This window comes from Apus apus, chromosome 26 (genome assembly GCF_020740795.1).
Source record: "Apus apus isolate bApuApu2 chromosome 26, bApuApu2.pri.cur, whole genome shotgun sequence".
NCBI classification, from domain to species: domain Eukaryota; kingdom Metazoa; phylum Chordata; class Aves; order Apodiformes; family Apodidae; genus Apus; species Apus apus.
Genome location: NC_067307.1, coordinates 1002231 through 1025373, shown reverse-complemented (window position 1 = coordinate 1025373; position 23143 = coordinate 1002231). Strand labels below are relative to the sequence as shown.

The 23143-nt window shown below is 38.8% G+C and overlaps 2 protein-coding genes across 4 annotated transcripts in view; both read left to right on the top strand.

The window, feature by feature from the left end:
• The window catches only part of PPP2R2A (protein phosphatase 2 regulatory subunit Balpha), a 37556-nt gene extending 36254 nt beyond the window's left edge, over positions 1 to 1302 (top strand). For both annotated transcript variants that reach the window (XM_051640871.1, XM_051640870.1), the window contains exon 10: positions 196 to 1302. In XM_051640871.1, coding sequence (XP_051496831.1) covers positions 196 to 475 — 280 coding nt within the window. In that variant the 3' untranslated portion in view covers positions 476 to 1302. The remainder of the gene's footprint in view (positions 1 to 195) is intronic.
• Positions 1303 to 7241: 5939 nt separating this feature from the next.
• BNIP3L (BCL2 interacting protein 3 like) lies at positions 7242 to 21239 on the top strand. Of its 2 annotated transcripts, none has more exons than XM_051640873.1 (6): positions 7242 to 7424; positions 12084 to 12270; positions 14007 to 14079; positions 15649 to 15752; positions 16577 to 16726; positions 17962 to 21239. In XM_051640873.1, the coding sequence occupies exons 1-6, from the start codon at positions 7340 to 7342 to the stop codon at positions 18008 to 18010; spliced, it is 648 nt and encodes a 215-aa protein (XP_051496833.1). In that variant the 5' UTR covers positions 7242 to 7339; the 3' UTR covers positions 18011 to 21239. The 2 variants fall into 2 exon arrangements, with proteins under 2 accessions (XP_051496833.1, XP_051496834.1); XM_051640874.1 differs by lacking the exon at positions 7242 to 7424 and adding an exon at positions 10017 to 10145 and having other exon boundaries at positions 17962 to 20797.
• The last annotated feature ends 1904 nt before the right edge of the window (positions 21240 to 23143 follow it).

Genomic DNA, 23143 nt, shown 5'->3' with positions numbered 1-23143 from the left:
CGTGGACCTTTGAAATGTCTAGTTAAGGAAAAAGATCTGTTTTCAAACTCTGTAAAAATGCCTTAGGTTGTAGAAGGTACGGGCAGGGATGCCTGCTTATGTGGTAAGACATCATCTTAGATGGGACCCTCACATTTCCTAAAAAGAGGTTATTTACAACTGAACTGTAACTTTCTTCCTTCCCCCTCTCTGCAGCATTGTCATGACAGGATCATACAACAACTTCTTCAGAATGTTTGACAGAAACACAAAGCGAGACATCACCTTAGAGGCATCCCGGGAAAACAACAAACCTCGAACCGTTTTGAAACCACGTAAAGTCTGTGCCAGTGGTAAGAGAAAGAAGGATGAAATCAGTGTTGACAGCCTAGACTTCAACAAGAAGATTCTACACACAGCCTGGCATCCTAAGGAAAACATCATTGCTGTAGCTACTACAAACAACTTGTATATATTTCAAGACAAAATGAATTAGGGTTGGCATTCCTAACTGAAGAGTCCACTTCCTGCATAGTTGAAATAGTTGAATCTAGCATTTGTACTTGTAAAGGAAAGAGAATGAGAGGTCCATTATGGCACCCCTTTCCAGTGTTTAAAAATGTGCCATATGACAACACACTTCTATAGCTACATGGAGAAAGCTCTGTTGATCCGTCAAGGTGTTCTTCTCCATGTCTGCTAGCCATTTAGGTGAGGATAGGGCACTTTTTAATTTAAATGACTACTTGCACCATCTTGCCTAATGGACTAGATTGGACTGTATCAACATCGGTTTACTCCACTTTTTATGCCTTCCATTGTGATGACGTCAGACACAGGGAAAGCCTTCAATCATGCTATGGGATTTAATTGTGTAACCTCATTACTGTTATCATTCGTGGCCCCCTTTTTTATTAAATACAGCTCATTCTTGCTGTGGCTTGTAGCATTCCTCCTCCTCCTGGCCTCCTGGACTCCCCCTTTCCCTTTCATCCCCCTCCACCTAGCCTTGGTGGTGGTGTATAGAAAAAAAACCCCACAAAATAAAGCACAGGAAATGGGTCCGTTTGGGGTCAGTGGTAAAGGGGGTCTGTGTTGCAACAAATGTTTTAATAAACAGTTGACTGTAATCACTCCTTGCCATGTCTGGCACCAAAAAAGAGAAAATAAGGAAAAAAAAAACAACAAACAAAAACTACTGAATAAAAGTGACAAAGAATGGAGAATCTGTTTTCTTTTTTTTAATCTACCTCTTTATACAACTACTCTGTGTTTTACCTTAGATGCATGAAAATAAAATGATGTTTTTTGTAATGATTTTAACCAGTATTAATTATTTTTCATGGGAATGAAGAGAGGGAGGGATTTCACAAGCACCTGCATTCATTCATGAATGACAAGAACACCAGCTGTAGAATGTGTTGATCACTTCCACTTCAAAACCATGAACAGGTGTCAGATTTTGCCAAAATCTGAACAGGTCAGTTACTGTTCCAGTATCCTTGAAGGCTCGTTTTGTTTTTTGGGTTTTTTAACTATTGCTTAAATCGGTACAGGAATAGAATTTTCAGGTTTTAAAATGGGGCTAATGTCTTAATGTTTAGCTTTGTCCTGGTTTCTTTAATGCCTTGTTTTAGGATACAATACCTTTAATGCCTTGTTCAGAGTACAAAGTCCCCTGTGGCTTTTTAAAAAGTTGTCTGAATTCTTGTCTGGCAGTATGATATTACGTAGTACAAAATACCAAGTGATTACATAAATAATTACTACACTGCATTCTGAGATGCTCTATTTTCCATATTTTATTGCTATAAATGAGTGGAAATGTAGTTTTACCATGCAAGTGTTTCTTCTGGCTTTTGTCTTTGCCAAGTTATTGCACTTACAGGAACATTAAATGGTGCAATGATCAGAAAATATGTGGAGTACAGAAGCTGCATGAAATAAGTGTTTGTAGTTATTTGAGAGATTTAAACTCTTCAGCAAATAAGGCTTATCCAAAGATGAACTAGATATTGATGCTTTATAAGGCTCATGAGTTTTTACCTCCAGGTATTTTTGCTAATTGTGCTTTTAGGTTTACTCTTCCTTCACAGAAATGTTCAGAATGAAGTTTAAAGTTGTAGTGAACTTACCTTGACTGGGAGAATTTTCACTTTTCAATTACCTATATTTAAATTATTTCTGTGGCTTAGTTATAGGTAGTTACTATAATGCCTCTATTATTTGATCAACTGAGATACTGTTTCTGCTGTAAAATTATGGCTGGGTTAGGGGTTGTTAACAACTACTATTGCAACCATACCTTAATTTCTTTAAGTCCTTGTGCAGTGGTTTGAAAATGTAAAATTTCTAATATTTATTAGATCTGGTTCTCTTAAATACAGTATTTGTCTTGTAATATGCATGCCTGACCATGAGCCTTTTTAAGGATTTGACCTTTTTTTTTCACCTGTTAGCCTTGTAAAAAAAAATTTTACTGCCCCAGGGACAGCAACTGTTTTCCAATGGGTGAATGAACTAGTAGGCCCTATTCCTACTTACATAGCATGTGACTAATTTTACTCAAATGATCATACTTGCTAATAGTTAAGGAAACAACTTGAGTAACATTAATCATGTGTATAGGTGTTTACAGGACCAGGGCCAAGGTTTATGCTTCGTCTTATCACAAGGGCAAAGAGATAATTAGACACTTCCTTTGCATCGGAGTGGTACAGTTCATCTCCCTTTTGCGAAGAAAGGCCTAGGTTTAATGACTGCTATTTTGGGAAGGTTGAGGGTCATGGTATCGAGACTGCTGCTCTTGTGTGTATCTATAACCTGAATGATGCACTGAATACCTGAAAAGTTGCTTAGCACAGATACAAAAGGAAGTGAAGATGCGAAGCCTACACAGGACTGAACAGGTAGAGTTCACACAGAACAAGGCGCAGCCTCCTAGCAATACTACACTCAAGTGAAACTGCCTCTTGGACCTCAGCTGTGCATGCTGGGATGGAATCAGGGGGTTTCCAGCTAGTTTTTGGGAAAGATTTTTGGTTTTGTCGGTGGTGATCCCTCGCATGTCATCTGAGGTTTAATTTATCTTCACCAAAAGCAGCTACTGACTTTGGTGTCATACTATCCAATTAGATAATTCTCTAAGCACACTGTCCATTGACATATGCTGTAAAACTTATATTTTATTAATAAAAGTATGCATAGAATACATTTTGTCAGGTTGCTTTTTATCGTCTTTCCTGTCCCCTCTATTTACAGGTATTTTTCCCCTTATTGATCTGCATGTTGAACAGTACCCCATTCTGCTAGCTTCTGTGCTGTGATTTCTGGGTCTTAACCTAGGCAGCCTGCCAAGCAGGGTGGCTCTTGGGGTAATTCTGCCTTCCACCAACATGCACAATTTCAGAAAAGCATTCACTCCCTTCTAGTGGTCTCTTTCAGTGCCCAGTGAAATACAGAAAAGGAGTTTTGTACCCAAGAATCTCGAAATCAGTGATGCTGCCTAAATGCCAACAACTACTACTGGGGGTTAGTATCTGCAAAATTACAGCCATGGTCTAAACCACAGGAATACTATTGCCAACAAACATTAAGTTGGTTATCTGGCTGATAAAATGCTGAGGTATGTGGAAGTTCTGTGGCTCAAGTTCCTTCACCATTTTCCTGCTGACAAGTGTCTGCTACCTTTAAAACACAATATGCAGCAACACCCTGCTTTCCCTTCTGTTCAGGCAGGACTGCAGCTTCTACTTCAGCATTATTTAAATACATATTAATTTGGAAAAAGCATAAGCCTGTAATTTTCCCCCTCTTGGAGAGGGGCTGCTGGATGATGAGATACTAATATTGTTGGGTTTTGTTTTTTGTTTTGTACTTGGTGGTTCTGGAATTCGGTGTATTTAGACACAACATAGTTAGGAAGTAATTACCTGTGCATTGGTCTTCAGGTCCTGATCTCAGGCTGTAGAGGTGTGTGGTCTCCCAGTACACAACACACAAACAAAAGGAGATAATTTCTTTTGTCCTTTCCCATGTAATCAGCTGTTGTGAATTGAAGGCTTGGTGTATTGTATCAGTGTGGGGAGAGGTGTGCTGGAAGGGAGGCTGCTGTGTAATGACTCTTGGTGGCTTGAATGATGTGTATGTGTTTGCTCTTAGCAAACATCTTAACCTGGTATAGAACAGTTTGGGCTTGTAGGAAAGAGTGGTGGAAGAAAGTGAGGGCAGTGGCTGGAGTAAGAACAGTGTTTCTACGGTGACACAGCTGAGAGACTAAGAAACAGCATAAATTCCATTTCTCTACACAATCGACCCTTGAATTTTAGTAATCTGAAGTTTTTGCAAACAACTTAGCTATTATTTATCTTTGACAAGAAAACAGCACTCACAGTTTATCCTGTGTTGGTGCTCCCCCCTAGGAGGCAAAACGCCAGCAAGGAGAGGTGGCTGTTTCAAAAACTCCAGGGATCCAGGTTAGATGTTGCTACTGTTCCTCAAAGTCATCTTTGGAATCTCAAGTCGTCTGCAAGGACTGGGTATTTGATCAGTTGTTGCTAAAAATAAATCACAAAAAAGGCATTTTTAGTACACATCCTCACTACCTCCAGCATGAGGAAACCAACCGAGGTCTCTGTGCCTTTGTCTTTGCTGCTGGATGCTGAGGTGGCATCCCTCTTGGCAACAGGTTAGCAAAAGTAATTGCAGCATGTTTAAGACTTTTAGATCATTCTTTACTTAAATTCCTTCAAACACTGAGAACACCTTGGAGCCATGAGAATAAGGCAGCGGGATTATCTTGGCTCAGCTCTTGTGATAAATGGGGTGGCTTGTTACTTGTTTGATTTCAATCAACTTAAAGGCTTGGTGTAACTTTCTAAAATGGTTTCTAAAACAATTCTATTGCACTTCAGTACAAAAGGCCTTGCCCAGGAGTTTATGGCTATTGTTTCTCTTTTATTAACAAGCGGTTTTCTGTCCCTCCAACCTTGCTATTGTCATAGCATTTCTCATCCAAGGATTCAAATGACTTCACAAACATTAATTACATCATTCAGCTGACTTAAGGAAGGTGTGTAGTGGTTAGAGCACAGGGCTGAAAGTCAGGACTTGTGAATGCTATTTCTGGCTCTGCATTGACTCACTCTATAATCTTGATCAATTTATTTCTGACTCAGAAATTTTAATAGTCCTACTTCACTGATAAATATTCATGCCACAAGTATTATGGCAAATGCTTCCTGAATGATGGAAATGACAAATGCTCATGATGTTAGTCTGCGAGTGTCAGGGTTGCACAGTAGGACAGTGTTAACCTAGGCAGGTTTTCTATTCAAAATCAAAAGTAGCTCATCGTTCTGATTCCAATCTAGAATATATCTGCAGCCTTTCTACCTGTAAGCAGCAGTTGTATTCAATTATTTCAATTACTGCTTTCTTTTTACTAATGTACCTCATTCTGTTACAGGAATATCCAAGGGACATAGAGATTTTCCACAAGATTTGAGGTTTGTTACAGTCACACAGTGTATGCAAATCAATTTGGTAAGAAAGGGATTACAGAAGGTGGATTTTCCATGACCACACTTCAATATTTGGACACTCGTCCACATGGGATAGGTGAAAAGAAAATTAAAACAATTTGAAACTGGTATTCTAGCATGGGACAATTCTACATACAGGCCTTTCCTTTAGCTTGAAATAGTTCTGACACAAATGTTTCCTTTGCATGTGTAAGGGGGAGATAACGAAAACCAAACACAAGTGGTTCATTCCCTGATGGAATTACTGTTACTGAACTACTGTGCCTACAGTAACGTAAGAAACCATAATTCATATTCTTGTGGTTGCTGATGGGAGTGGTTTATGATATAGAAGGCTCCTTTTGTGCTGTTGGGAAGCAAAATGCTTCTATGTATGTGTGAGACGGGACTTAAGTTATGGAGTTCCACCAAAAAGGCGCTAGGCCTGAAAATAATCCTTGAAAGTTTAAGTGATGTCAAATGGAGGGCAGTTAGTAAAGTTGATTTCTCAAGCTCTAAAGGGGAATTAAGTCATCATGTGTGAGGAAGTTAGTATTGCTGGTTCTTTTTGTTAGTGAAAAAGGAGATCAGAAGCAGAACCCTGTGAAGGTTTTTCCATACCACGTATCTATGAAAACAAGCTCAGCCTTGAGGAAATTACTTGATTTTCAAGATAAAACTGACTTTTATATTGAAATAAATAATTTAGAAGAACCTTATTTTCTATATATCATAGTTTTGTGAGAGTTACTTAGAATAGATAATTGGTTACAACTGAAGAAACCCCAGCAGGATCAGGTAGACATTTGCATCTCTATCTCACTATATTTGAAAGTCACCTCCATGGAAATTCAGTGTAAGTCCCATCTCAGTACAGCACTCTGAGCATATATAGCCTGAGGTTGCCTCCTCATTTTCATACTGGAAGGAAACTGTTGCGCACACTAATAATTTCACTTTTTATAGCTACACTTTTGCATCCCAGCTCAGCCCAAGTCCAATTTTGTTACACAGATGCCGCCTTCATTATCTTAGCTGTCTGCCAGTAATTAAAACAACTGCCACGCACGAGGCTGGTTTGCTAACCGCTGTAATTTCAGAATGGTATTACTTTTAATCTTAAAAACCTTTTGTTCTTTCAGGGAGTTGTAACTATGTTTGATGGCACTACTCGTTGGTTTAAAATGATCTGAAGCCAACGCAGGGCTGATGAGAGGGGAAACAAGCCTTCAGAGACTCGTACCACGGTGCCAGGCAGGTTTGGCAGGTTACCTCACCCGTTGAGCTTTAGGGAGGAGGATCCGCAGCAATCTCCCGTGTGGAGACACGTCTGGACTGGAGGCTCGATGGGTTCTGCGACAGGGATTGATGACAGAGGCGGGAAGGCAGCTCTGCTCCTCTGGAAGCGGAACAGGCCGGCGGGGCTGGAGGCGCTGAGGTGAAGGAGCGCGATCCTGAGAGGAGAGTGATGTCGGCGGGGATGTCGGGGGGGTCCCCAGCCCGCCCTTCCCGGGGCTCTGGCTCCGGGGGGCCCCGCTCGCCTCACGGGCCTCTCGCCCTTCCCGCCTCACGGGCCTCGCGCCCTTCCCGCCTCACGGGCCCCCCCCTCTCCCCCCCCCCCTCGCGCTGGGGGCCGTGGTGCCCGGCACGCGCCCCGGGGCGCGCGGCGCCTGCGCAGCGGCGGAGGGCGGGAAGGGCGGTGCTGGCGCCTGCGCAGTGAGGGAAGGAGGAGGAGGTGGGGGGGGCGGGGCGGGCGGGCCCGGAGCGGAGTCCAGGTTTGTTGTTGTTGCCGTCCCGGCCCCAGCGGCTCCTCAGTCGCCTCCGGCTCCTGCGCCGCCATGTCCAGCCCTCAGGAGCCGCCGCAGCACAACAACAACAACAACCCGCCGGCTGAGGGGACGCACACGGACCCGAGCCTCAACAGTGAGTGCGGCCGCCCTTGGCCGTGTGGAGACGAGCGAAAATGGGGGGGGGTGGGGGAGTCGGGGGGCTGTGAGGGCCGCGAGGGCCGCGACCCCCTTCCCCTCCTCCCTGGGCCGCGGTTGGCGGGGGACGCGGCCGCTGAGGGGTTGTGTGAGGGAGGCCTGAGGGGAAGCGGGGTGCCCGGGTGTCCGCAGGGCCTGGGGGGCAGCGGGAGCCGCTGCACGTCGGGCTGGGAAAGCGGAGGGCACGACAGACGGGGTGAGCCCCCGGGGTGCTGTGGGGAGAGCCGGGGGCGGTGGGTCTCAGGGCCGGGCTGCTCCTCAGGGAGCGCTGAGGCGGCGGGGCTCGCTGCGAGGCCAGGAGCAGGTTTGTTTCTTGGTTAAACTGAGTTGATTCGGTGGCTGGTGTGCACAGCTAAGATGGGGATACAGCAGGGTAGGGGGAGGAGCGTGACTGTGGGAATGAGTTTATTCAGTGGCTGATTCAATACCACTGACGTGAGCTATTTTCCTCTATATCCGGCATCTGTGTCAGCTGCTCTGCTGCATCCTTTTGTTCCTAGGATAACCCTAGTAAGGCACATCGGTGGTTTTTATGCAGGCTCTCGTACTTGCTTGGCAGATGCTTTTCCCTGGTTTTAAACAAGTACCTCAGTGTGTCCTTTCATTTGTTCGGACTTATTAAGGGTGCTGCAGGTGGAGAGGTGAATAAATTGCATTAATGATTAACTGTTGCCTTCGTGGTTTACAATGAAGTTAAACTGACAACAAAATATAGTGGTTGGTTAATGTCCAGTAATTCAATGGGAATTGTATTAAAGAAGAATAAACTATACCCATTTCATAACGCTGCTATTGTCTTATGGTAACACTACATCTTGTGATAACGATGGCAGTTTACAGTAATGTTCACTTGAGGCAAATAAATATTTTAGCAAATTATTCAGGGCTGTTAGCCTACTTAAATAACAATTATGCTGTCTTAAAGTTGTGGCATGCCTAGTGCCTAAAACTCAGTGCTTACTTTAGAAATTGCAATCTAAAGTACTAACGAATTTTATTATTTTCGTTTTGTTTCCTGATAGTAAGTTAACTTACTCTGTGAGACGTGTTAATCTTCTGTAAGATAGAAGCAACAAGAAATGAGTGCTCGGTAAGCCTGTGCTGGATCTGCCCACGTAGATCTTGCTGCTGGATCAGCACGTAGAGGCTTAGCAAAATCAATGTGATTACTGAAGGTGGTGAGCACAAGGTATGAGAGGAAATGTTTATAGTCGGTGCTCCGTGAACAAAACAAATGCAACCAATCAGCTCCATGGGGGCTTAGTGCTGCTTTCAGATGTTCAGCCACTCCACAATGCTTTGGTGTTATAGGTACATTTTCTGCCATTATATAAGCTTTATCAGTGAACCTTTTCAGGCTAATGAGCTTTGACACTTACTCATTTTGTTCTGTATGTCATTTGTGCATGTTTAGGGCCTTTCATTCAAAGATCCCTTAGCACTTGAATCGAAGGTCAGATAGACCTGGGAATAACACTGAGAACTGAACCTGTGCTTGGTCAGGTTCACCAAATTAAAAAAAAAAAAAAAGGGCTTGTTTGCTCTGTGAATTCTAGATGCTTCCTGCATTTTAATTATTATAAAGTTCTGTTACATATTGACAAAATGAAGAAATCCCACCTTGGTCAGGAATCCTTCTAGCTCTGTCATGGAAAATCAGCTTAATAATTACCACTATGGGAACTTGAACAGCTTTCTTTTCTCCTTTCTTTTTTTTGGTGTATATATATATCATATTTTTTTTGTTTAATGGTGTACTTCATCACATTTCTTAGTTTATTCAAGTTGGCCACAGCTCGAATGTCTTGTGAGCTACTAGTCTGGGGTGTTTTTAGATATATGAAGTGTATATGTGTATATAACGTATATATTTCTCTGGTCTCTGGGTGCAGGGTCTCCCTACACGCAAGTGACACAACTGACTGAATAAACAACATGAGACCCCCTCTTCCTCCACACACTTAGCTACTGTTGTTATGGAAAAAACATGTAATTAAAGTCGGTTTATTCTCAAATATATTCTTGTGCATTTTTCTAAAAAAAGCAGAGAATTATGTCCCTCTGATCAGAGTCGTTGAAACTATTAGGGCTCTCTGGCTCTCTCTCCCAAACCGGTTGTGACTGCTAGTGGGAGTATGCAGCATGTTTTAGCTTGATGTCAGATTATGCTTCCTTGAATGCATTTTGACTCATTAAAAGTGAGGTCAGATGGAGAACGTGCTGCTTGTCATGTAAACTACTGCTGGGCTTGTTGGCACTCTTTACTCACAGCTTAATTGGAGTGTTCTTCCCAGAATGGCCACAATGCATTTTAGATAAACAGCAAGTTTGATCAGTCTGGGATAAATGTTAATAAAGATTTTAATTGTACATAATACTAAGTTCTGTGTAGGTGTGTTTAGCTTTTCTCTGCTGGTGCTTGGTGTCAGAGGAAGATGTTTGTCTTCTGTTTTTTCCACAGTTTGTCACTGCTGATTTTTTTATTTTAATAATAGATGTCTTTGCAGATCCTGAGCACTATAATTCTCCCAATAGATGCTCTCTACTCCAATATGGTTCTTGGGGAACTTAGAGCTTTCTGACCTATCTATCTTCTAACTGCATTTGCCACGTGCTTTTCTGCAGACGTGGCCTCTTGCTGTAAAGGTGTTGCTACAAGGCAAGTCTACCTTCCTGATGTAGTTCTTACAATGTGGCATTTTGGGTTTGAAATTTAGACACCAGCAATCATTATAAATCTGAAATAATATGTTCTCTGTCTCATGCTGACTAGTCTGAGCAAGGGCTGCCTTTTCCCAGTTAACACTTTGTTTTCTGAAAAGCCCAGTTTGTAGTATAGAGTTGGTGTACATAGTGTGGTAGTGCACAAGAGCTCTGTGCACACCCTGAATTCCCTGTTGGGGAATACAGCTTGGGGAAATCCGACTCTAAACCACCAGGGCTTGAATGAGTGTGATGCTTCCATGGTCGTCAGGATAATGGCTAAGTCATTAATTGGTACTAAGGATAAACTGCTTCAGCCTCACGAAACCAAGTTGAAAGTAGGTGAACTCATTGTGACATACATCCCCATCTGTATTACTTTGCTATAGTAGTAAGTGCAGGCACTCTAAGGTGCATTTCAGAAGTCAAGAAATCAGTGATAAAGTTTAGAACCTGTACAAATAGTGTTTAAAAAGTAGTTTCACCTGTTGCATTAGTATCTTGGGGCTTTCTCTTTTTCTTTTTGACTATTTTTACCTCAGTGGTGAAGTTGTCAAAACTTTAAAAAATAAAAAATTAACCAAACACAAAAAACCTGAAAGCACTTACCTTCAGGTGGCATAAATTAAATGACATGGGAGTTGTGATGACATACACACATGTGGAATCATTATTTGATCAATAATGGGCAGTAATGTTACATTGAAAACTGTGCTTTTGAGAAATTGGAGATCATTCCTCTCATAATCACAGCTAATAAATTGCTGTAAGGTCAAATGATTATTGTTATATATCTTAACGAGCAGGTTTGAATTGCAAATGGACAGGGAATGAATTTAAATATTTGAAACAGATGGAACATGAGAAGTCTGTTCTATCTTTACTCCTCAGGACATAAAATGGTATGTTTATGAATTAAGAATATTCCCAAAACTTATGGATTGGAACATGTCACTAATAAATATACTGTTAAATATTGTGGGTTTTTTTAGTTAATATGGGTGAAGATATTTAAAAATAAAAATCCTCATCCTAACTACAGAATATATGGGCTTTTTAGCAGATGTTTTGATTGTTCATGATACACACTTGATTTTTTGTCAAATCTCAGTGCTCACATAGATATTCCATAGCTATAATTTAAAAATAAAATTATTTTTGCTTATTATTAGTGAAACCTTTTAATCTAATTGCAGTGAAATGAATGTGAGCATGGTACTTCAGCTGTGTGAGGGGACATAAGGCTTCCCCTCAAGGTTCTGATGGTTTGAACTGTGGCATGACCCGTTTATTAAGGTTATGGTAAGGCAGGAGAGGTGGCAGATGGCATTGAATGGGAGGTGTTTGTTAGAGGGCCAGGGAAAAGAAAGTCCAATGAGGCCTGAGAATAACAGTCTGCCTGGTGTATGTAAAAATCAGGGTTTGATTCAAGGCCTTTGGAATTGGAGGGAAGAAGAATATACAATTGCAGATGGGGAATTGTATAGAAGGGGGCTAGAGGATGAAAATTTTGTGCCAAAAAGGAATGTAGAAGTAGAACAAGGAAGCAGGCTGACTAATGTAATTGAGCAATACACAGATAATTGAAGTTTCAAACTGCAGAGAGAAATGTGGCCTATTAAAGTATTAATAGTTGAGGAGAGAGGGGACATTTTAGTTGGCCAGCTCTGGAGGAAGGTAGCACCAAAACAGAACTTTCCAGAGGTGTTTTTGTTGATGAAAGAGGAAGGAAGATGTCACTCTTTAGCACATGTTTGTGAGCTTTTTCCCAGCAGCAGTGTATGTTATCTGAATTCACCATGTTAATGTTTTTTTTTCTGTGTGTAATTGATAACCTTAAGATGGGTTTTAGTTCTGCTGCTGTTAATGAGGTGACGTCTGTCTGGCCTGACAGGTTCCTGGGTGGAGTTACAGATGAACGGCAACGGCAACAGCAACGATAACGGCAATGGGAAGAATGGAGGCCTGGAACATGTCCCCTCATCATCCTCCATCCACAATGGAGACATGGAAAAAATTCTCCTGGACGCCCAGCATGAGTCGGGACAGAGCAGTTCAAGAGGTAGTTCCCACTGTGACAGGTAAAGAGATGTTTGGAGTCCTTTGTGCAGCTTATTGCAGTTTTTATCCTGTAGCTATTAATGGAGGGGTAAAGCTTGTTCTCAGGCTTCAGTTTGTCATGCTCCAGTATTTGGAGTACTTGCTGGCTCATGATAACTGGCTTTCCAGTAAGACATCTAACTTGAAAAATACATTGTTGTACAGAAAACTAAGGAATCCAGGAGTGGGAAGGTTACATCAATACTGCAGTTAAACTTCACCTTGTCATAAATCACATATGGTATAAAAAAAAACTGATTTTACTGGTGCATTTGTTACAGTGTTAAATACATGTGCTTTATCTTTTGTCAAGCATAATAAAATATATTAGTGGGCTTAGCAGAAAAAAAGATTATCAGAATTCGTGCTCCTTACTTTCAGTATTCCTCTTTTTTTCCTATTAAGGCAAAATATTTCTTACCCAAGAATATAGTCTTTTGAGGCACATATGAGAATTATGCTATTCTTATTCTTATTATACCTTTTTTCTGGAAAGTTTTGGGGCAGTTTTGAAAATCCTTGAGCTATTTTTCTATGCACAAATTTTAGCTGCTCGTGCCTCCTTTCACTGGATGAATGCTGTCTTAACTGTCAGGCCTACTGTGTAGCTTATATAGAGTGGTTGATCAGATATAAAAGCTATTTAGAATTATTGAGGCCTGATTTAATTATTGAATGTAGTAGACTGTTTGGAAGAATCCATATGAGCATTTCAGATCGATTGTTTACATTTATGGAAAATAAAATTTTACATCTGTGTTGCTAAGAGACTAGCTGTCAGTTGTTCTTTTCAGTCCTACCAGGAATGTTTTCTAGATTGTGATTGTATAGGTATTTTTTTTTCTTTTACTAGGATAGGATTTTTTCAATCATTACCCACGTATGAATGAAGACTATTTTCCTTTTTTTTTTTTTTTCCCCAACTTAATTTTTCACTTGGTAGCTTTTTGGTCATTCCTTTCCCTTTTTGGCAGTTGAAGTAACGTACAAAAAAGAGGAAATACTTTGATATTATGCATTCTTTTCTAAAAGTTCTAAACAGCATGTTGCTCTTTAAGTGTGGTGTTTTGGGTTCTTTTTGGATGTTTCTGAAATACACTTTTTTCATGAAAGCCTGTGTCAGGTTAAAAGATGCCTGTGGAGTTTTAATGAGAGGCATCTATACTGATGCATCACACAGTATTTTGTATTGTTTCTGACTTAGATTCTCTAGTGTTTCCTTGATTGAGGTGCAATAGTTGATTAATTTCTTGAGTAGATTACCAAATTTTAAATGTTCAAAGTGAGGCTAACAACAGGAATATGAGTTCTTGCCAAGCATTAAAAAGTGTTGTGGTGTGTGATGTTTCCGCTTGTAATGATACAAAAAGAGGTGTAATTCACAATTATTATTAAATACTATCTAAAAGAAGGATGAGATCTACATCTTTTCTGTAGCAGTGGAAGTTTTGGGCAATGCTTCCTTTGCTTCAGTGGAAGGATGGTCAAACCTGTCATGAAAGGTAGCATTATAAAAGGGAAAAAAATTGAAAAGATGAGGGGTTTTGGAAAACTTTCTGGTGCTGATATTTGTGATCTGTAGTGTAGACTAACTCATCTGAATAGTGTGTAGAAGTGCATGTGGGAATGATTCAGCTGAGATGCTGTTAACACTACTGATTCTTTAGGTCACAATGTAGTATGACAAAATGACATCATGAAATCCCTTTCTCTTTAGCCCTTCACCTCAAGAAGATGGACAGATAACTTTTGATGTGGAAATGCACACAAGTAAAGACAGTAGTTCTCAGGTATTTTCTTCATTAACCTTTAAGAGACTAACTTTTTTAAAAGTATACTGTAAAGTTTTGGAAATTTTGTATAGATCAGGTATTTGTGAATACTGGGAGTACTTGAGGTGTAGAGCAACCTCTGTCATGTAAAATAGTCTAAAATGTTAAGTATTTTACCTGCCAAAATTGCATAGAACTTGCTTTCTAGCATTTTCTTTTGTTCTGAGGCCCTGAACTTGACTGTTACCTGCAATACAAACAAATTAATTATATAAACCGTATTTATTCAGAATTTGGAGGTGTCCCTTTGTCATTTTGCTAAGGCTGTTAACTTGTCTCATACTTTGTTCTTGATGGTTTTTACTCTTATCTTAGGCTTAGATTCTGTATTAATTGAAATTGGACTTGTAGAGGTTAATACCTTTGGAGTGAGGGGAAAAATGAGGCCTCATATCTAAAGCTGAGACATGCCCTCTTGAGTGGCAGTCATATTACTGTTTTAACACCCTGCTTCAGCTGTGTGTGTCAAACCTGTTTTGTTTATTAAATGTTTGTATTTCTGCACAAGATTTCATGGTGTTCACTTTATTGCTCTGCACATTGTCAGCTCACATGATAATGAGTAATCTCCATAACACAAACTGAGAGGAGGCTAATGCTGAACTCTTAGTTTGATCATTTAATAGAATTTGCTGTCTTCAGCAGTACAAATAAAAAGCATTCCTGGAAGCATGAAACCTTGCATTTAATTTTGTCAAAGACCTGACTGAACAGTAGGCTTGCTGTGCTTCTGCCCTACAGAGCCAGAACCAGCTGAATGAAGTTGTGGCTTAGATCTGCCATCTCACTTTTGTCACTGTCATATTTGATCAGTTCTGCTTTTGGCAGGGTTCCCACTGTAATGTTGTAAGTGCTTATTTTACTAAGGGTCACTCAGGAAATTGTTTCAATACTAAGGAGGAGTTTGTACCAAAGCCCATTATGTTCATTAGTCTTTCTGGTGGTTTTTTTTTTCCTGTGTAGTAACATTTGCATCTCATGATATAATATCTCTGGATCAAGACAATTGTAGTGAGTGCTTGCCTTTTCCTGCTGCATCTAGGACTCACTAATTCCAAGTAATATAAATTTTAAATGACTAATAACACCTTAAAAAGGTCAAAATAGTGGTTTTGAAACCTTTTTATCTGGTGTACAGGTTCTGAATGCTTTAAATTGGATTCCATCATTTAAAGTTTTTGCCATTTGTAAAAACTTCACTTAATATTTGTTGCATACTGCTGCTTTATTACATTTTGTGTTAAAAAACTCCTTTTTTTTTGATAGGTTTTAAAAACAGACCCAAACAAACAATTAATGATGTGGAAGTTCTGGACATAGTAATAAAATTTGTGGTATACTGACTTCTTCAGGTTCTTCTGATAGCATAGTAAAATCTGTTTGAAATAGTCTGTAGTCCAAGAACATTGGCTTGTTTATCAGGTGCCACCATTTGGTGCTTATCTTTTTACCACTGTTGTCACTCTCAGTTTAACACCGTGAGGAGCTAATTGAGTGTTACAAGGCTTGTCCCATGTATATTTTCAGTCTGAAGAAGAAGCAGTAGAAGGAGAGAAAGAGTTGGAAGTTCTGAAGAGAAGTGCTGACTGGGTGTCAGACTGGTCAAGTAGGCCTGAAAACATTCCTCCCAAGTAAGTGAAACTGGTTTTATTTTAATGAATATTCTTTTACATGAAGGAGTGAAGCAGCTTGAATCACAATTGCTTGAAATTATTCTGCCTCTCCAAATAAGATCATCTTAGAAAAATAAAGTTTTCTCTTTGGGGAGGCTACAAAAAGTAAAAAAAAAAAAAAAAAAAAAGAAATATGAAGATCTTAATAGCAACAGAATTACCTTGTTATTGAAAGTAAGATAAATCCACAGCAAGCTGATTATAAGGTTTCTTGACAAAACTGTAATTATTTGGGAGAGCTGGGTACTTGGAGCTGGGATTCATGGGATTTAGTTTTGGCTTATTGAATGGCATAGTGTTGAGCAAGTCTCTTAAATTCTTTGTACCTTTTTTTCTTTCTATGTAAAATATGTAATGTTCATCCACGGAAGGGGAAACGTTGAGATCCTTGAATACAAAGCATTTTTATTAAAATAGAGGATGCTGTCTAAATCTGGCAGACTTCTGTATCTCTGTTTGGAACAAAAAATGAGGCTCTTGCTAACAAATCACATCCTGAAATTCCCTCTCTCGGACCTACCTCTCTCTTCAGCTCCTGCTCCCTTTGTCTCTATACTGTCTGTGTAAGTGGTCTCTCCACAATACCTCCTATTATTCTCTTTGTTTCCTTACTCTGTGTAAGAGATCTCTTGCTTTGATTTCTAGTTCTCTGTACTTGTAAAAAAAAAAAATGTTCCTACAGAGATCTGTGCATTTGTGTGCAAAAAAAAAAAAACAACAACAAAGGAAAGAAACAAAAAAAAAATTTGTTGAATTTTTCTTCCCTCCCCCTCTTCTTCCAGGGAATTTCATTTCAGACATCCTAAACGTTCAGTGTCTTTAAGTATGAGAAAAAGTGGAGCAATGAAAAAAGGTGGCATTTTCTCTGCAGAATTTCTTAAGGTTTTCATTCCATCTCTGTTCATATCTCATGTTTTGGCTTTGGGACTAGGGTAAGTATTAACCTAATTCTCACTTCAACTTTTGCATCTGGCTTTGCTTTTCCACTTTACTTGTATGTCAGGTACTTGATGAAAAGGGCTTTATGTAGAATAAACAGAGTATTGTTGTACCTTGTTCAAGGTAGACTTGATGCACTTTTTGAAATGCAGGGAAACTCTGCAGCAATTAAAACTTTGCAGCCATTAGTAGATTTTATTTCTAGAATAGATCAAGTTTATTATATTGAAAATGAAATAACAAATTTGCAAATACTCTTTGCAATTATAACGTGCAGTTTGATTATCCACACCTTCTACTTAAATGCTTCAGGTTATACTGTAGGGAAAGGAAGAATGGAATAGGTGGAAAACTGCTGTAACTTTTTCTAGCCATTCCAAGAAATACACTGTACAAATAACGATACAGAAGGTCTCTGTGTATGGCACCTACTCTGTAATTTTCAACATCTAATGCTGCAGTTGTGTTATATTACTGCAAGTCAAGGTTTGAATACTTAAGGAAAGATGCATGAAATACTGGGATGTGTCCTGCAAGATCAGCTACACTCTGCTTAGCAATGTTTGTGTTGTCTGTATAATCCAACATAATCCCTGAGCTTGCTTAAGTCTTTACCTTATCTTTATCCATCTTAAGTTCTTCTGTGCTGGGGGCAAAGACAAGTACTCAAAATATGTTTTTATTTAGCTTTGTATTTGCTGCTGGGGGTGTAGTTCAAGTGTCTCTTCAGATTCTTGTCAACTGTCAAGTAAGTTAGGAGGATAGTACATATGAGGATGTATTGTGAGATGTTTGTACTGTAGCAAAACCATGTATTTCTGCAACCAATTAAATCTTGCCTGGATTTGTTTGTTAGAGGTCAGCGTTTGCGTAGAGCCTCAGTGTTTGAAAGCACAGCCCCTCCTTTTATAGGCAGCACTTTGTGTTTTGCTGCAATAATCTGGGAGTGTTGTTTGCCTGCTCAAGAGCCCCTGTGTCAGATATTCTAACAAACAACACAAAAGCTTTTGGGCTGGGGTTTCCAAATGAGCTTGGGACTGTAAGAAGTCACTTGTACTGAACATGGATAGTATTGGTCCTTCTAGGCTCATCTGAAATTTTCACTCTTAAGTAATTTTATGTAAGTCCTTGGAAGAAAGAATAGCTGAGTGTGTGAGGACAGTTTGGAAAACAGGAAGTATTTCTGTGAAATACGATATGCTCCTATGCCTTATACTTTTTATTTCAGCATCTACATTGGAAAACGACTGACCACACCTTCAGCCAGCACTTACTGAAAGACGGAGTGCAAAACCTGGAAATCCACGTGACCTGTGAAGGTGTTACTGTCTCATTTAGTACATTTGACTTGAGACCATTTAAAGCATGACCTTGACTTCTCCCTTTCCTTACATATCCAGGTTTTTGATAACTCTGGAATTCAGTATTGTGTTGGAACTCTGTTGAGGTGTTTCGCTATCCACATTCTTTCCCTCTCTCCTCCCACTCCCCTGCCTCTTGGCCTGCAAGACACGTCAGAGTTGCTGAACGGAGTTTACAACTGTCTATATGTTGCAAGGGCTTCTCTCAATGCAAAATGCCACCAGCAAGTTTTAATTTTATCAGTGATGCTGTTGCCTCCTTAGTGCAACCTGACTTCAATTGCAGTTGTGCATGGTATAATTGTTGACTGTGTTATGGTGATAAAATTAACAGTCTCTTTGGAAGAAAATTATTGATTGGAGTGAAAATGAATTCTGCTTTTGAAAAACAAGCTGGTTGTGAAATAAACTAAGAAATTGCTGGCAATAAAAACAGTTTAAATCAGCTTTTGGGGGAATTTACTTGGCCCCTTGTTTTGGCTAACATCATTTGATTTGCAGGAGGCAAAGACTGCATAAATTTTAAAGTAGGATAACTAAATCCATCAGCATATTTTAATATTAGGTAGTTGTTGTAATCTTGTCTTTTCTATGAACTCAGCTCCTTATTCCTTGTAGGAAAACCTGTCCGATGCCTAGAAAATATTAGAAGAAATTGCATTGTTTGCATGTGAAGAAGCTTTTGTTTTCCTTCCTGTTTCCTTAAGGGAAAATTTTAAATGTTAAATTTTCCTTTTAAAAGTAGTTTTAAATTAAGGAAAAAACCCCAACAGCTGTAGGTGTAGTTAGGCTCTGTATAAAAATGTATGATTCTGTTTGTTGTGGAACCATTTACAATGATGATACTATGGCAGTTTCAGAAGGTAAAGTGTTTGACTTATCTTGAAGGGGAGACAATCTTGCAGGTGTGTAGAGATTCAGGAGTTGTAAAGCTCTGAAATGTCTTAATGCAAATGAGTTTTCAATGTTCCTATCTCTCATTGTTTACTGTACAATCTCCTTTGGGGATACATGGAATCTGAAAGTCACTTGTGATGTCTCATGTTAGATAAACTTCTTACTAATGTTGTTGAACTTTTATCTTAGGGAACATTTAACTTTGTCCTCCTTCAGTGACACTTCTTTTCAAAATGTGAAGCTTTAGTACCAAATTGTTACAAAGCATTGGGGCACTCATGTCCTTATTTAGATTTTATTGGATTTCAGAACATGTAGCATGACTGAAGGATAGAACACTCTTTTATATATATATGAATATATAAAAAAATATGATATAGACTTTAATACTAAGTATTTAGGGAACCAATGCTAATTTTAAGACTAGCAAAAATAGCATTTAAATAAAAACTTTAGTAGGCTGACTTGTAGAAAATGGTAAGAAAATATAGTCAGCCAGTGAAGAGAACAGCTACCTATAATTGTTTGCTTGCATCAGACTTCATAAAATGGATTATTTGATATAGCAATGGTCGCTTGAAACAGTTGATGCATAGAAGCTAAATCCCAACTGAGGTTTAAGTTAAAAGAAATTAACTTAGCTCCCAGGAAGTAAAAGAAGTTAAGTATAAATCCACTGCTCAACTATTTATTTTTATTCTCTACTTCTGGATGCTGTTAGAGAATGCTTACAGGGTGAAAGGGCAGTCCAACAAAAAAAAATTCTGTTGAAAACACCTGCTTTTTTTTCCTTTTAGTTGTGAATCCTAGTGGCACTTGAGTTGCCAACAACTGCGTATTTGTTTCAAGTGTGGGTATTGGGTTTCACCCAAAGGTGGGGGAGGGAAGGGGGAAGTGGTGAAGGGTGTTTAGATAGTATCAAGTACATCATTTTACAGACCTAAAAACTGAGGGGACAGGGGAAAGGCTGAAACACTTTCAGTTTTAATTACAGCACCTTGTTTTTTACGGAAATTGGAATAGTGGAAAAAATAGGTTTTTACTACGTAGGGAGTACTTTTTTCAAAAAAGAAAATAATTACCCCTTTCTTAATTAAAAGGTAATTCTTCCTCAGAATATCTGATAAATAATATTGCAAGCTTGTGGCTAGAGTATCAACACAGCTTATAATGTTTGAAGGAGCCATGAAGTAAAAATTGTGAAAACTACAGATGAGGAATGGATACATGATCACTGTAACACTTGCTTTGATACAATGCAGTATTTATTGATACCCTACTTTGGAGCTTTGGAGGAAGGTCTACAACTTTTAGTTTTACAATGGACAGAAACAGATTGTTGTACAATTTGAAAAGGGGTTTCAACTATTGATAGTTGAAGTTTTGTTAAGATAAATGTTGTTTAAAAAGCTTTATACCTGTTTACAGTTTTGGAAAAAAATATAAAATAAAATGCAGGCTTCATTTTTCTTACATTCAGTGAAAAACTGGCCTAGAATATTTGTAAATAGGATCAAGAAAAAAAAACACTGCATAAACTCGCACATTAAAAATGCAGCAGGATAACTGAACTGCAGCAAATGCATTTTACTTACTGTTTTAAAAAGTGAAAGCTGAAGTTTGCTAGAAATTAAAAATTTTTTAATTGACATTTGTTGAAATATTGGAGTTAACTGAGCCAAAGGGATTATGCATTCTTCGTAAATTAGTTAGCACTTTGTAACATTATATACAGTTTACATGTATAAGTTGTAGCTTATAAACATTTTGTGCCATTAAAGCTCTCACAAAACTGCTTGTCTGAAATTACTTCGTGTTGCGCCTCTTTTTTTTATAAGAATAAGAAAAGAATTATACTTTGTGTAATGTTTTATGAAAATATTGTGTTCTGGATTCTATAAACACTGAAGCTGCTGTTTATAGACTGGAAAAGTTTTTTGGAAGTTTGCTTGGGGTTTGGTTGTTTGTTGCTTGTTTTGGTTTTTTAGTGGCTCGGGATCATCCGCTTCTTTTCCTGAAGCACTTAACAAAAATCTTTCCATGGTCAGCAGTGTATACCTGTGCCAAGTCCTCCAGCACCTTGTCAAGGAAAACTTTTAAAGCAAAATAATGCAGTGGCATATGGAATGTAAAGTAGAATGGATGAGATTTTGTATAATTGGTCAACTCTGTTGTACTACTTTCATTTCTCTTCTGTTTCCTCATTCTGTTAAATTTGCAGATTAAAGAATAAGGGATGTAAACCCTAGTTGTTAATCTGCCTCCATCTTCTTGGTTCAAGAGCACTGGTTATTTCTTGGAGTATCATGTAAAGAGTTGTTAATTTTATGTGTGAAATGTTATTGTTCTGATACTGTTACAGCCCATTTTAGTTACCTAGTGATTCTTTTCCATGTTTTTAATGTAAAAATCTAGAACTCTGAAAATCAGGTTGATTCTTTTCTTTTTTCTGAGAAATAAGATAAATCAAATTATAAATCCTGCTTTCAGAAAGTTGAGGTGTCTGGGATTTACAGTGAAACTCTGGCTTGAAGTTTTGAATTCCTACTGCTTTGGAGGGCAGGGTTGTGGGGGTTTTGAGTGGATTGTTTCTCTGCAGCCAACTGAGATAAACACATTTATTTAGTAGGTGTTGCAGGAAAAAAAAAATCATAAGACTTTTGTAGTTGTAATGCAATGTTTTGCAAAAGAATAAAGGAATAAATCCAAGATAATATTGCATAAAGCATCAGTATATTTGCACCAGGATTATTCTGGCCTGTGTCACATGTTGATGGAGTTTGAGGACTGTGTTTAAGTTTGTTTTCATTATAGTACAAGAGTGCTGAAGTAAAGACTGAAGAGAAGGGATTTATTTGCATACTTAATTTAGAGCAGGATGGTGATATTACTTACCTGTTCCACTACAGGCAATGTAGCTAGACAAGTGAGCTTCCCAGTGTCTGGCCTTCCTTTGTGACCAGCACCAAGGAGTGTGTTTCATGTTACACTCTGGGGAAGTTACCTTCTACCTTAACTACAGTACACCTAGAGATTTAGCTAAGTTAGCTGTTCACATGAGATGAACACAGGTGAGTTCTGCTGAGACTCTGTTTTCAAACTTAACTGTATACATAGGAAAACATGAGAATTTACTTTTAATTTTGTGTTTTAAGCAAGAGTTCTATATAAAAATGCTCTTTATACGTTTGTGTGTGTTTGTGCATATATCTAAAAACTACCTAAAAATGAGATCTTGATTCTGTGCAAGTGTTTGTAGGGTCTTTGCCTTGTATGTGGTTATATAGGAACACTCCTTTGTGTTTTGAGTCTTGAAAATAAAACACTAGGACTCTTGAACTATGCTGTATAGTTCAATCATCACTTTAAAAAAAAAAGCTAAAACCTTCAGATACTTCCGGAAAAACGTTGTGCTGCATCCGGGTTCCACATGAAAAAGAAAAAGCTAAATTAATTTCTATTTTGTTAGGTCAGTCTGTGTGTCCTGAGCTGTCTGTCAGCCTGGCCAAGTGCATCTGACTCAGCCAAACCTCTGCTTGCAGCACTTAAAGCCTGATTAGTCTCGACATGAGGGGGAGAGCAAGTGGTGGTTTTCCATTAAGGAAAGTAAACATGACTTAACTTTTTGAGCTGCTGCCAGAAAATCAAGAGTATGGAAACTAGCATTTTCTATTTTAAACTGTTTCCTAACACTTTCTGATAAGCTTGTGGAGTTTGTTTAGAGAGAGTTGTGGTGTTTTTTGTAGGTACAGTTTGTTGTTACAGCCTTTAACTTAAATCTTACTCTGGACTGAAGTTTAAATTTCAGCCACTGCATCCCAGAGTGCCTTTCTGTGGCAGATGAAGGAACCTTTGACTCAGGTGCCTACTACTCATAGACTGTCTCCTAAATAAGTATGTTAATGAAAATTTATTTTGAGACAAATCTCTGGGAATTTTTCACAGCCTTTTGTTACTGATGTATCTGAATACATGTGAGCAATAGAATAATAATGTATAATAATATATATAGGATAATACTATAATAATAATAGAAAAAAAATCTTCAATGGAACATACTACTTCCCCCTCCTTTCCTAACAAAGAAAAGAAAAAATAAATCCTCATTTACTTGAAAAATGTTACGTGAGCTTTTGACCAAACAAAATATAA

Bases quoted from the DNA above. Each gene is read 5' to 3' on its own strand.
- BNIP3L (XM_051640873.1), top strand. From the start codon at position 7,340: ATGTCCAGCCCTCAGGAGCCGCCGCAGCACAACAACAACAACAACCCG. The intron at 15,753-16,576 runs GTAAGTGAAACT...CTCTTCTTCCAG, and splicing joins CCTGAAAACATTCCTCCCAA to GGAATTTCATTTCAGACATC. The intron at 16,727-17,961 runs GTAAGTATTAAC...TTTTTATTTCAG, and splicing joins GTTTTGGCTTTGGGACTAGG to CATCTACATTGGAAAACGAC.